Source organism: Macaca fascicularis, chromosome 2 (genome assembly GCF_037993035.2).
Source record: "Macaca fascicularis isolate 582-1 chromosome 2, T2T-MFA8v1.1".
In the NCBI taxonomy this organism is placed as follows: domain Eukaryota; kingdom Metazoa; phylum Chordata; class Mammalia; order Primates; family Cercopithecidae; genus Macaca; species Macaca fascicularis.
This window is the reverse complement of record NC_088376.1, coordinates 10,176,006-10,188,634: the sequence shown is the minus strand read 5'-3', so window position 1 is coordinate 10,188,634 and position 12,629 is coordinate 10,176,006. Positions and strand designations below refer to the sequence as shown.

The 12,629-nt window shown below is 39.3% G+C and overlaps 1 protein-coding gene across 25 annotated transcripts in view; it reads left to right on the top strand.

Annotated features, from left to right (window-relative positions):
• The window catches only part of LPP (LIM domain containing preferred translocation partner in lipoma), a 724,989-nt gene that overhangs the window by 186,606 nt on the left and 525,754 nt on the right, over positions 1-12,629 (top strand). For all 25 annotated transcript variants that reach the window (XM_074030779.1, XM_074030782.1, XM_065539344.2 and 22 more), the window contains one exon: positions 3,422-3,485. Coding sequence is in view for 4 of the 25 variants with exons in the window: in XM_045385228.3 (XP_045241163.2) it covers positions 3,422-3,485 (64 nt within the window). In the remaining 21 variants the exon portion in view is untranslated. The remainder of the gene's footprint in view (positions 1-3,421; positions 3,486-12,629) is intronic.

Genomic DNA, 12,629 nt, shown 5'->3' with positions numbered 1-12,629 from the left:
TGGTATTTGATAATTGGAATGCAGGGCCATATTTGTCATCTAATTCCTTCAGCCTGATTTAACATTTCAGTTGCTTCTGGGGACAGACTTCTATGTTTAAAACATTGTTTTATTTTAATAAATGTTAGTATAAGTAATCCTTTTCCTGCTATACCTCTGTTGCCACATGAAACTTATGAAAATGACCAAATTATTATTGGCCTTTTCACAGTGGTTTTGGAATAACCATAGTCAAGAATTGTGAAAAGAGAAACACAGAATGTGTATTTTCTGCAACTTCTAATCAAAAGATTTGATAATTACACACTAAAACCAGAACCCAGTTCCTCAATCCCCATTTTATTATTCTTTTCAATATGATGCTCCCTATTCGGAATGAATATTTGAGACACTAGAGCTAAAGAGGTGCCAGTTTATTGACTTAGTGGGAGTTTTTATAAGATACTGTCATATTGCTTATTTGTACTAAAGCACTTACAAAAATATCAAGTATCTTGAGTTATCTTTATACTGGTTCAATACCACGTAGAATTTTTGTTCATAATACTGAGATAATCATCTTAGGGATGGTTACATTTTGTTGTGGGGTGTGGTGGTAAATTCAAAGGACACCATGGTTTGTGAAACACCCATTGCAACTGATCTCTGCACTTTTCATTTCCCATGTCATTCCATTTTCTTCTGCTTTTTCCTTATCCCCTGTTGTTTTTCTTGCTTCTCTCTCTTTATTATCTTACCTTCATTTACTCCATCCTGTTTTTCTCCAAAATACAGTTGCTTCTGAAAAATTGCTTCTGAGGGTGAGCATAGTTTTGAGAGGAGAGAGGATGAATGGTTTGACAAAGGATGCAGACATGTCAGGTTCTGGGTCAGCAGTTAGTTATAAAATACACAGAGGCAGCCAAGGATAACTGGCTTCATTACCGAAAGGCTAGAGTGGGATTTGTCAGTTGTCCCAGATGTCTGTATGGAATTATGGAAAACTCCCTTGCATTATGAAATACTCAGGCAGGAGCTACTCAGGACACATGCCACTCAATCCACGTGAAGAGGGCTGGTGAACTTCTTAGCTAGAAATACTTTAGCTTTCCTGTTGCTTAAAATGAGACTTTTTGGTGAAGGATTTGTATTAGTCCATTCTCATGCTGCTATAAAGAACTGCCAGAGACCACATAATTTATAAAGAAAGAAGTTTAATTGACTCACAGTTCCACATTGCTGGGGAGGCCTCAGGAAACTTATAATCATGGCGAAAGGTAAAGGAGGAACAGGCACCTTCTTCACAGGGTGGCAAGAAAGAGTGAGTGCAAGCAGGAGAAATGCCAGATGCTTATACATCTATCAGATCTCGTGAGACTCACTCACTATCATGAGAACAGCATGGGGGAAATTGCCCCCATGATCGGATTACTTCCACCTGGTATCACCCTTGACTCATGGGGACTACAATTCAAGATGACATTTTCGGTGTGGGCACAGTCAAACTGTATCAGACTCTTCACAAAACCTCACTGGTACAGACTTGCATATATGACTGTGCTTCAACACTTTGCCCAGGGATGTTGCATCTTGAAACTTTCCTGGTGAGATCTGAGAAAGTGTTTATGGTAACACTGCATCGAACACTCCTTTTGCCTTAGCTTAGTAATGTGTCACCTTCTGGTTAGACCACAGATGTGAAGTCTACTCTTTCTCCTTACACTTGGTAGTAAAGCAGAACTTAGAACTAAGTGTGCTTCAGTGCTTTGACAATGGAATTTTCTGTGCTATGCACTCAGTTTCCCTTTCCTGAAGTTATTTAGTTACCCTCTTCAAATAGCACACTACCAATTGGGAGGCTACACCATGTAGTAGAAGGGTGCTTACTGATTTTGGTATCAAGGTACAGTGTTACATTTTTATCTGCTCCATGTTAACCATGTGATCTTTGAAGTTTGGTTTCTGTATTTGTAAAATTTGGGTAATAAGGTCTCACTGGAGTTATAAAGGGGATGGTTTAAGACATAATGGTCATTGTGATTTTTCAAGCTATAAAATAAAGCATGATGTTAAAAGACGAATCATGTTTTCAGTTGTGGCAGATGACAAGTTTCTTGCAGGGCATCTGATCAATCATGCTTTTTTTTATTTTTGTTTGTTTGTTTTTTTTTTTTTTTTTTTTTTTTTTGAAGCTTTTATTTTAAGTTCAGGGATATAGTTGCAGGATCCATGTTCTTTTCTCAACCTGATTTGAGTCCTTTATGTAAACGGGACATTTTATCAAAACTTCCTAGAAGTCTTATATTTCTCAATAAATCTATCCATTCTATTAAAACAAATTTGCTTTGTTCTTAGAGTCTACTGGAAACTCCAACTCTCTGAACCTAGGGCATGATTATAGGCACAAAGTTGAAAATGATGTGTGATTCATCAGCAGGTCTTTCAACTAAAGCAGTATCTGTTTTGCTTTTTAGGGGTCAAGGAAACATTTGATGTTAAAATCTTAAAAGTTTTTGGGCTGTCTCTTATTAGATGAGGTCATGTGAGAGTGACATAGATTAATATTGCAGTATTTTAAAATTAGGAGACATAAGTCAAAGAAATATTCTAGCCAGAGATATTCTCTTGCCTCACGTGCTTATCACGTTATCTTTTGATCATATAAATGTGGATTTATGGGAAGAAATGTTATCGCTGTTCTCTATAACCATATGTATGGAATAATGGAGAGAAATCTGATTTAAAAAGTTTAACTAAGGGCAGCTTTGGCTATGGAGTATATATCATAATCTTCACGTACATATGAAGAAATTGACACTCATGGAGTTTAAATAACTTGCCTAAGGCCACTGGTAAAAGGAAATCTGACTGGCTCGAAATGCTATGTACTTTTCCCATTTCCCCATTTCAATCAAATAGCTGGTTTTATTTTATTTTCTCTCTCCACCAAGCCTTGTGAATTAAGACAATACATTATTGTTTGTCCTTGTCTTTCCCCAGCCTAATAACCTAGGAAAAACTAAAGTAGAAAGGAAGGATTACTGGACCAGCAGGCACAGCCTTTGGCTCCAAATTCATGCCTTGCCGGATACTAAACTGTATAATCTTGGGCGAATTACTTTCTTTTTGTGAACTTCAGTTTCTACTTCTGTAAAATGTGGACAATAATGTTCATTTTATATGGTTTTTGTGAAGTTAATCATGAGGACGGTGTTAGTTCCCTTCTCAACCTTTCTGTCCCTCTTCGAGCTTCTGTTTCCTTACCTACGAAGTGAGTAGAATCATCCCTTCCTGCTTCTTCATCGGGTTCCTGTGGGGTGAAATGAATGTGAAAATGTTTTGTAAAACAAGAAACCATTATGTAGATATAAGAGGTTATGACTATTAATGAATAAATATAGGCTTGGTGTCTGGAAGTAATTTTTACTTATTTCATTTGCAGATACTTGCACTGCAGTTGGCTGAACCTTGTGTCCATTGTCCATTCCAGGAGCCAGCTATCTAAGGTAACGGAGGAGGCATGTCTTCATGTTTATGAAATACTAATAGGCATCTGACCCAGTAATGCTGATTTTAGAACAAATACAAAGAATAGAAGAAATACAAAGGTACTTTATGAGGAAAAGAACCAAAAAATGGCCAAGACAGTGAGCTGACCTCTCTTTTTATTTTTGTCTTTTTAATTTATTTATTTTTTCCCTTTTAATTCATAACCCTTAAGGTTTAATACTAAAACCCAAAATCTGGGCCACACAGATGATTCAGATTTAATGTGTATGTATTTAAGTGTCCATAAAATGCAATGGAGTAGAATGTTCTTACCCATTATTTTATTGTATCCTCAACTAGTATGTGGCAGGAGCACTTTTTACCTGGTTTCCTAACCCTTGATTGAGTGCATTTTTCACTACACTATGCTGCCAGTGTTACCTGGTTCTGAAGGGGCCAAATATTTCTGGCTGGGTCAGTCACTGTCTCTTAGCTGCCAAACAAAATCATTTCAAAAAGCTAGAATCTAAAGCCGCAACAGAAAAATCCTAAGAACACAGAAAATTGAGTTAGTCTTTTGAAACTTTGGATCCATTGTATCTGAATGCCACTCTCCTGGGGGACCGTTGGGAAGGACACCAATCCTTGGCAGAAGAATACATTTGTCTTGAGTTTGCCAAGAAAATGGAGGTCAATGGAAAACAAATTTTAAAGGAAGCATCATAGTTGTAAAATCTACCAGATGCAATTTTTCTCCTGTAGTTAACCTGCTGAATCTGTACCTCTTAATGAGCTCTACTGTGTTTTATGTAATGTTTCAGAACTTAGCCAAAAAGAGATGAAGTAGACAATATGTAGAATAGTAACTTTGTAGAAGATTTGATATCATTACTTGAAGTACTATACACGTGTGTTCTGCTGGATATTTTGTTACTTCCTTTGCTGTATGATATCTATGACCTTGAACCGCAACTGTGACTTTAGTCGCATAGACCTTTGAGAAAAATCAAGCTGGTTGGTATTGCCCCAAATTTGTAGGACTTAGAAAATTTAGAATTGAGAGGAAATTAAGGTGTTAGGTTTACATGATTTTCAAAGCTAATAAGAATACATGTGCAAACAAGGTAGGTTACGTATGGGCTATGAAATTTCTATCATTAAATCAGACCTAACAGCCACTTAAGTTATTTAGATTTTCTTCTCATTCCTACAAAAAAGAATATTGTTTTTATTTTTTTATTATTTATTTATGTTTCAAGTGGAATATAAGCTAGTTTACCCAGGAAGTTTTCTTTTTATTTATTTTATATTATTTTACTTTAAGTTATAGGATACATGTGCAGAATGTGCAGGATTGTTACATAAGTATACATGTGCCGTGGTGGTTTGCTGCACCCATCAACCCGTCATCCAGGTTTTAAGCCCTGCATGCATTAGGATTTGTCCTAATGCTTTTCCTCCCCTTGCCCCCTACCCCCAACAGGCCCCAAAGTGTGATGTTCCCCTCCCTGTGTCCATGTTCTCGTTCAGCTCCCACTTATGAGTGAGAACATGTGGTGTTTGGAAGCCATCATTCTCAGCAAACTAACACAGAAACAGAGAACGTTGTTTTAAAAAAGGTAGTAGCGAAAAATGTAAGAATGGCTACTGTCCACCTTTTATTTCTTGTCTAGTCCACAAAATAACCCTGTAAAAGCTTATGTCTAATGTTTTATTTTTATGGATAAATATATCAGAAAAGAATGTACCGTAGATACCTACTGTCATAGTTTTTGACAGCTCTGTGAGGCAGAGATCTAACTTGTTCATTTAGAAACTGCAGTTATCACACTAACCTTCCCTCCAATGCCAATTGTTAAATATTAATAGAATAAGCTTTGAAAAGTAGTTAACTGTACCCCCTGTCCCCACAGAAACCCATCTTGAAACTATCAAGGGGAGTTTTGATCAAGCTCTGAAAGGTTATAAAAATTACTCTCAAGAAAGAGGAATGTTCTCTCTTTCTCTTTTTGTTATGTTTCGGAGGTGGGGAATGGTGGAGAGGGAATAATAGAAGCCTCTCAAGTAAACTTTGGAAGGTTTGGCCTAAAGGAGAAGTAAATATTCTGGGAGCATGCTGTAGAAATTTACAATAATCTTGTGGTAATAATTGGTATGAGTGGCAGTAATGAAGAAAGAATAACAGTTTCAATAAATAATTAGACTTGACAGTAAATGTGTCAACAGGTACCCACTTAATGAGTGTAATCATTGTTTTTCCCTGCTCTCAACGTTGATCCACTGACTGCGGTGTGTTCTCTGTCCCATTTCCAAACCGAATCTATTTAAAGCTGCACTCCATGGAATCTGAAACAGTATACCCTGTTTACTATTTAGAGCTGATACCTCATGTTCTTTAATAGGCAAGTTCTGTACTTGAACGAGAACAGGCTTCTGGCCTCTTGTAGACGGTTGATTATCCCTGTTTTCCACAGGGTGATTCATTAGCAAGGATGAATAATACCCAATTAAATCTCATGCACTTGTCTATATTGCCAGAGTGAACTGTTTAGTATAATTTGGTGGAAACAGTCCTAGTCTGCTTTAAATACCATTTTTTGAAGTGGAGGTAGAGGCCATAGTTATAAGTGAAATTATTTTGTAATAACCTGAATCGAATCACATTGTTTTTGGGAGCAAAGCAATATGTTGTATGTTATGTTCACCAGAAGCCATGAGAATCCTTTTCTAATCCCAGCTGTAATGTCACCTGGCTGTGTCACCTGGGCAAGTCACCTTCCCTCTATGAGGTCTGTTTCATCATTAATGACAAAGTTGGACCAGTTGATCGTGGCATTACTTCTGGTTAAATATTCTCTTACATATGCTTTTATTTCCTAGTCAGTCCCTTCTCTCTCCTGGTGCCGTGTTTCCAAAATCACAGGACAGTCCTATGACTCTACTGCACAGCCACTGGGGGAAAACAGTTATTCTTCTGTTTAGCCTTTGCTTCTTTTACATACCAGAAATGCAGTTAATGACTTGCATTATGTATACTGTAAGAATGGACATTTATACACCGGTAGCGGTAGTCCCTTACCCCAGCAACTTGCAATTCCTTGTTAGGGAAGAAAAGCCGTCTTCCCCCACGTTTCTTCACTCTGTGACATTGTTCCCTGATCTGGGTCTCATGAGAGGATCTGGTAAACTGCCCCCCTATTAAGACTGTTAGGAAGAGGTGGATGCTTCTTCCATTATTTGCTTTTTCCAGAGCAAATCATTGGATCTGTAAAGCAGATCAGAATGTCAAAGCCAGAGGGGACTTTACAAAATAATTTAAACAAATTCCTTCATTTCACAGATGGAGATTTTAGTGTCTGGGAGGGAATCTGACTTGTCTAAAGCGTTGTTGACTGCTCTCGGACTAGAATTCTTCTGACTCCATACTTGTATCTTTAAGTAGAGAAATCTTTTTCTATAAACTCTCCTTTCGCTTCCTAGTTCTTAAAAGGTCATTATCTTTCAGGCAAAACCAATTTCATTTTCACCATGGGGATGTGAGATGTCCTTAAAACATAAATGGACTCCAGGTATCTTCATTAATTTCATGAAGACATGGCACAGAGGGTTCCGGCTAGCTTCTGCTCTCCGTGTTTATTAAAAGACTGTGGATTCCCTTGCAGTGCTTCCTGTGTGAGGTTGTTTGCTGCTGACATCATCACTCTCCTCCACCCTCCTCCTGCCTTTTTCTGAACCAGTGAATTAAAGGAATCTGAGAATGAGCTCCTAGCTGGCTGTTTACTGAACATTGTTGGGGAACGTTAAAAAAGAGAAGACAGATGAGGGATTTAATAAGCAAGAGGACAGAAGAGTAATAGCCAACACAATGAAGTCTAGTTCAAGGCCTGCAATTCCCAATTTCTGCGCTACACAGCATTAATAGCAGTGTCTCTCACTGTTTCAGACCCTTCTGTCTTATTTCAGACCCTTCTGCCTTATTCTCGTGGGAATGGGCTGGGACTGAGAAACAGCTACTATCATCATTGCCAAAATGAAGCTCATATGTACATGGGGACTTCCAGGTCTGGAGAAGAGTGTAGTAATTGTTACCCATCTGATAGAGGATTACTTAGAGAACATTGGACCTAAGTACTTACCTTGCACCTCACAGTACAGAGGTTCGGAGAGTAGAAATCAGTTGACTGAGTCTGAGGTTCAAATCCTGGCTCTAATTAATTTGCTATGAGTTTAGTGAATGTCTAACTTTCCTCTGAGCTGCACTTTCTCCATCTGTGAGATGGGAGGAGGAGGGTGGCATAGATGATGTCAAAGGAACCCCAACTCTGATTTTCATGAGTCTCAGATTTGCCCAAGGACCGGTAGTGAATTTGTAGCCAAGCCAGGTCTTGAATTCATAGCCCCTTTTTCTGGTTTGAGATGGTCATCATTATATCATTATAATTTCCACTACCCATACTTTCTAAGCAGTATGTTTGCAGCTTTCAGCCTTGTTTTATTAAATCTACTTTTTCTCTTGTATTTGACAGTCCCTTTCTGTCCAGGGGCTCGCCTAAAGTAGTAATTCTTTTTTTTTTTTGTTTTTTGAGATGGAGTCTCGCTCTGTCACCCAGGCTGGAGTTCAGTGGCAAGATCTTGGTTCACTGCAGCCTCCGCCTCCCAGGTTCAAGCAATTCTCCTGTCTCAGCCTCCCAAGTAGCTGGGACTGCAGTTGCACACCACCAGCCCCGTCTAATTTTTGAAAATTTTTTAGTAGAGACGGGGTTTCACCATATTGGTCAGGCTGGTTTTGAACTCCTGATCTCACGAGTCCACGCGCCTCAGCCTACCAAAGTGCTAGGATTACAGGTGTGAGCCACCACGCCTGGCCTAAAGTAGTAGTTCTTAATGTACGTGTGTGTATGTGTGTGCACACTTGTATACACATGAGCCTGTGTTTGGGGCAGACGTGAGGATTATGGAATTTTCAGAAACTCAGATGAATTTATGAAACAGTTGGAGAATGCAGAACTTCAGAAAATGCTATCAACAAGTTTAAGAGGTTTGTAGATGCTCTGAAGGCCATCCATGGGTTAAGCAAAAGTTTTTATTTTATGTGGGAAGTATGAGATGACATTTGAGTGACATACATTTCCTTTTGCTGTTGGATTTTCCCCATAGATCACCTGTTGTTGTACTGTGAGTGTTAGGCTTATTTTGTAGCATGACTCTTGGTGTGTACATGTCTCAAAACTATTGAGTGATATTTTAATATCGAAACTCTTATTCTACTTCATTCATTCATTCATGCATTCAAATTCAATTTTAATACAGAGTGTGCTAAATGCTAGACATCTCAATACATTATTGTATATAATCCTATAAAATAGAAAATTGTTTTTCCCATTTGTAGGTGCTCAGAGAGGTTGAGTAATTTGCCCAAAGTTTTACAGCTAATAAATATAAAGTCTTGAGTTAAATCCAGATTTACTCCAAAATATGTGAATACCTCCAGAGATAACATTGAAGACAAATAGAGACAATGATGCAAGTTCATAGACCATGGAAATTTCTGGTAGAAAATGGTAGATGGGCCCCAGAGGAATACAGAGAATGTGTACTATGGGATTTTAGGAAGGGACAAGATCATACATTATGAATCACTTTATATTATAATTGATTACATGTTTATCTGGCTCCTTAAGAAAGAATAAAAAAAGTTAGATAATCATATGAAACACATTATGCATAACTCAGTTTTTTTCCTGTTCTTCAAACTTCTGTCAGGTTAGTGCTCTCAATATCTTTATTTGGTAAGTGAGATGAGGAGACGGAGAGTAGTTAGGGTCGTAGTGCCCTGATCATATTGAGTTTTCAACTCAATTGAAATTTCAGTGCTTTGGGGCATTTGTTTTGTTTCCCTACCCTTGACCCGCTCCCCTTTATATTGAGCATGAGACTTTTAACAGAGATAACTTCTGACCATGCACAGATCAGCACAAATGCAGATGTGAGCAGCTAGAATTTGGATGCTGCCAAGTTGTAATGACTGCCACATGTGTGAAGCTAAAACTAAGCGCTTGATGACCCACTGTGAGTGCGTGTGGGGGCCAGAAGAGTGAAAGGCAGTGTCAGAGATGGAAGACGCCTCGGAGTTTGTCCATGGCAGTGCCTTCACCTTGCAGATGCAGAAATGGAGGCGGCTAGAAGGGGCAAGACTTAGTCAAATTCACACAGCAAGTTAATGGCTCCCTGAGAATAATGGCAAAACAAGAGTGAGGCTTTATATCAGCAATCTACAGTAGTATCTACTTTTATTTCCTACCTTTCCATTGGCATATCCTCATACTGATAGGCTTGACAGGCAGATAAACCTGTATTTGGAAGTCAGCATGATTAGTTATGTGGCCTTGGATAAGTTACTTGATATAGTTGGGTCTCAAGTTTGTTGTCTACAGTGGAAACCATACACTTTTTTTTTTTGAGATGGAGTTTTCCTCTTATTGCTTAGGCTGGAGTGCAACGGCATGATCTTGGCTCACTGCAACCTCCACCTCCTGGGTTCAAGAGATTCTCCTGCCTTAGCTAGTAGCTGAGATTACAGGCATGTGCCACCACACCCGGCTAATTTTTTGTCTTTTTAGTAGAGATGAGGTTTCACCATGTTAGCCAGGCTGGTCTCTCGAACTCCTGACCTCAGGTGATCCACCTGCCTCGGCCTCCCAAAGTGCTGGAATTACAGGCGTAAGCCACCGTGCCTGGCCGAAACCATACCCTTTTAACAATACTATACCAGTGTGCTGTTCAATATACAGAAATATTATCACCCATCTGATTAATAATCCTTATCACAGCCCACTGAGACAGGCACAGATGTTCTGCTTTTCAAGATTCTATTTTCTAACTTCATCTTAACACTTGTAAGGCTCTTGCTTCTCAAAGTTTGGTCTGAGGACCAGAAGCATCAGCATTACCTGGGAGCTTGTTAGAAATGCAAATCTCAGATCACACTCCAGACCTTCTGAATCAGAATCTCTATTTTAACAAGATCCCCAGGTAGTTCATATGCTCATTAGTGTTTGGGAAACATTCATTTAGGCCCTCGCCCTATTTCAAGGCTATTGCCGTGGCTTGCTGACAATGACTGGCATGCTGCCAGCATTCTTGGGGCATGTTGTACCATGCCTTGAGATAGTGGGGTCTGGTGGGCGAGGATGCTGTGAAGTCACTCCTTGGGAATGATGGAAGACTAGGTTGAAGGGATCCAGCAGGCTTTATCTTTTTAACACCCTTCATTTCCTTAGAAGTTACTATTCAGAAGCGGTCAAACTGGGATTGGATTCTAAGTCTTTCTGGTCTAAAGTCCATGTTCTTTTCATTAAACCACGATGTCTCAGTCAAGAGGAATGTTGGGTTGTGGGTGATAACTGTTCATTCCCTGTAGTGTGAATATTTCCACACTGGCTGCTTTACCCTATTACTCAATTCCTAGAGGGGAAGAATTTTTTTTTTTTAAAAATTAAAAAGCCTGAGTTGAAAGCCAGGATCCTGCAGCTTAATCAGTTATTTTTGCTTTTTAATGAGGGTGACTATTGTGAAATAAGTAATTATTAATTACTCAAAACTAATGAAATATTTTAGTTTCCTTGCTAAAAAAGCATATGGATGCTAAAAGAAAGCATATGGGTGCTTTTCAGGAAGCATATTGGTGAATGGACAAATTACAGTGGTGCCAATATGCCTTTGCTGTCTGGCTGGGGCCATCACAACGTGTGCTGGCATCTGAGTCCTCGTGTGTTTAAAGGGATTTTTAAAAATTCCCATTTGATATGTGCCTTGGATTGCCTCTGGAGTCACACAGCGCTGTCTCATCAATCTTTCTGCCATACTTTCACTCAGACATTACTGGCTGAGTATAAACTCGGTATAAACCTTTGCTGTAAGTAGCTTCTGTGGCTCTTTCTTTCCAGATGCCTCCTATCCTCTGTAGTAGATTGGATGGGCCTGCCCCACTGATGCCAGGTATTGAGACTGTCTCTACAACATTTTACCACAGTGGTAAAAGCAGTAGCCTAAAAGGTGGCAGCACTGAGACCTGTGAGCTCCATCAGGGTCTCTGTATGCAGCCCTCAGCCAGCTGTTGAATTGCTGCACTGCAGATTTCCTACTTGTAAAACTAGAATGATAATACCGGTGCTCCTGAGCTCACAAGCATGGCTGTTCATCCAATTTGCTGTCCATGCCCTTTGCTCTTCCTCTTCTTTCCTTTATGCCTCTTCTCCTTTGCTGCATGTTCAGCTGGTCTGGTAAAAAGCTTGATGGATTTGGAGGTGGCTGAAACCATTTTGCTTGCTCTGGGGATTACACTCTTCTAGGCTTGTCAGAGGCAGGCAACATGGCATGTTTTAGAAGATACTTGGCTGAGTGTCCACGAACTGTGGCTCTCAGACCAACGTGACTTAGTAATCATTTACTGAACACCTATAAGCAAGATAGCTTGCTAAGAAATTGAAGGAGGGAGCTGACAGGTCTGCGGAGGTGAGTTTGATTCAGGGCCAGTCAAGACTTGGTGTGATGTGTGAGCTCAGTAATTATACTTTGAGCGAGACAGAATTTGGAAAACTCTTTCCTATTGGAGGTTTCTTATAGAACTAGGGACAGGAGTTGGCTTTGAAAGATTTTTAATTGGACTTTGATAAGATATTACAAGGATTTGAAGAGTAAGTCTCTGGTAGGCAGAAACCAGCTGGCAGCACGACTTAGAAGCAGGTAAATATCAGGCATGTCTGAAGAACTGGGCATCAATCACAGACATGTGTAGTTGAGAGAAATCATTTCCTTTTGGTGAACCCTAGACTCTATCTGCAAAATGTGAGCTTTGAACTAGATAGTTCTCAAGAAGCCTCAAGAACTCTAGCTGAAATTCTACAAAGTCTTTTGTCACACAGCCAGGTTATCCACTTAGCAAAATCCTGGCACTAGAATAGCAGCAATGGAGGAAGGCCTGGGACCCAGGTGTCCTGAACCTATTTTATATTCTTCTTACTATCCACAGAGCATTATGATGAAGATAGGTGAGGTGGACATTATTGTTCTAGTTTTTAATGTATGAAACATAGGATGTTAGGGAATCTAAGACATTACAACAAATAAGAGATTTAACTATCCCAGATATTGATCACCCT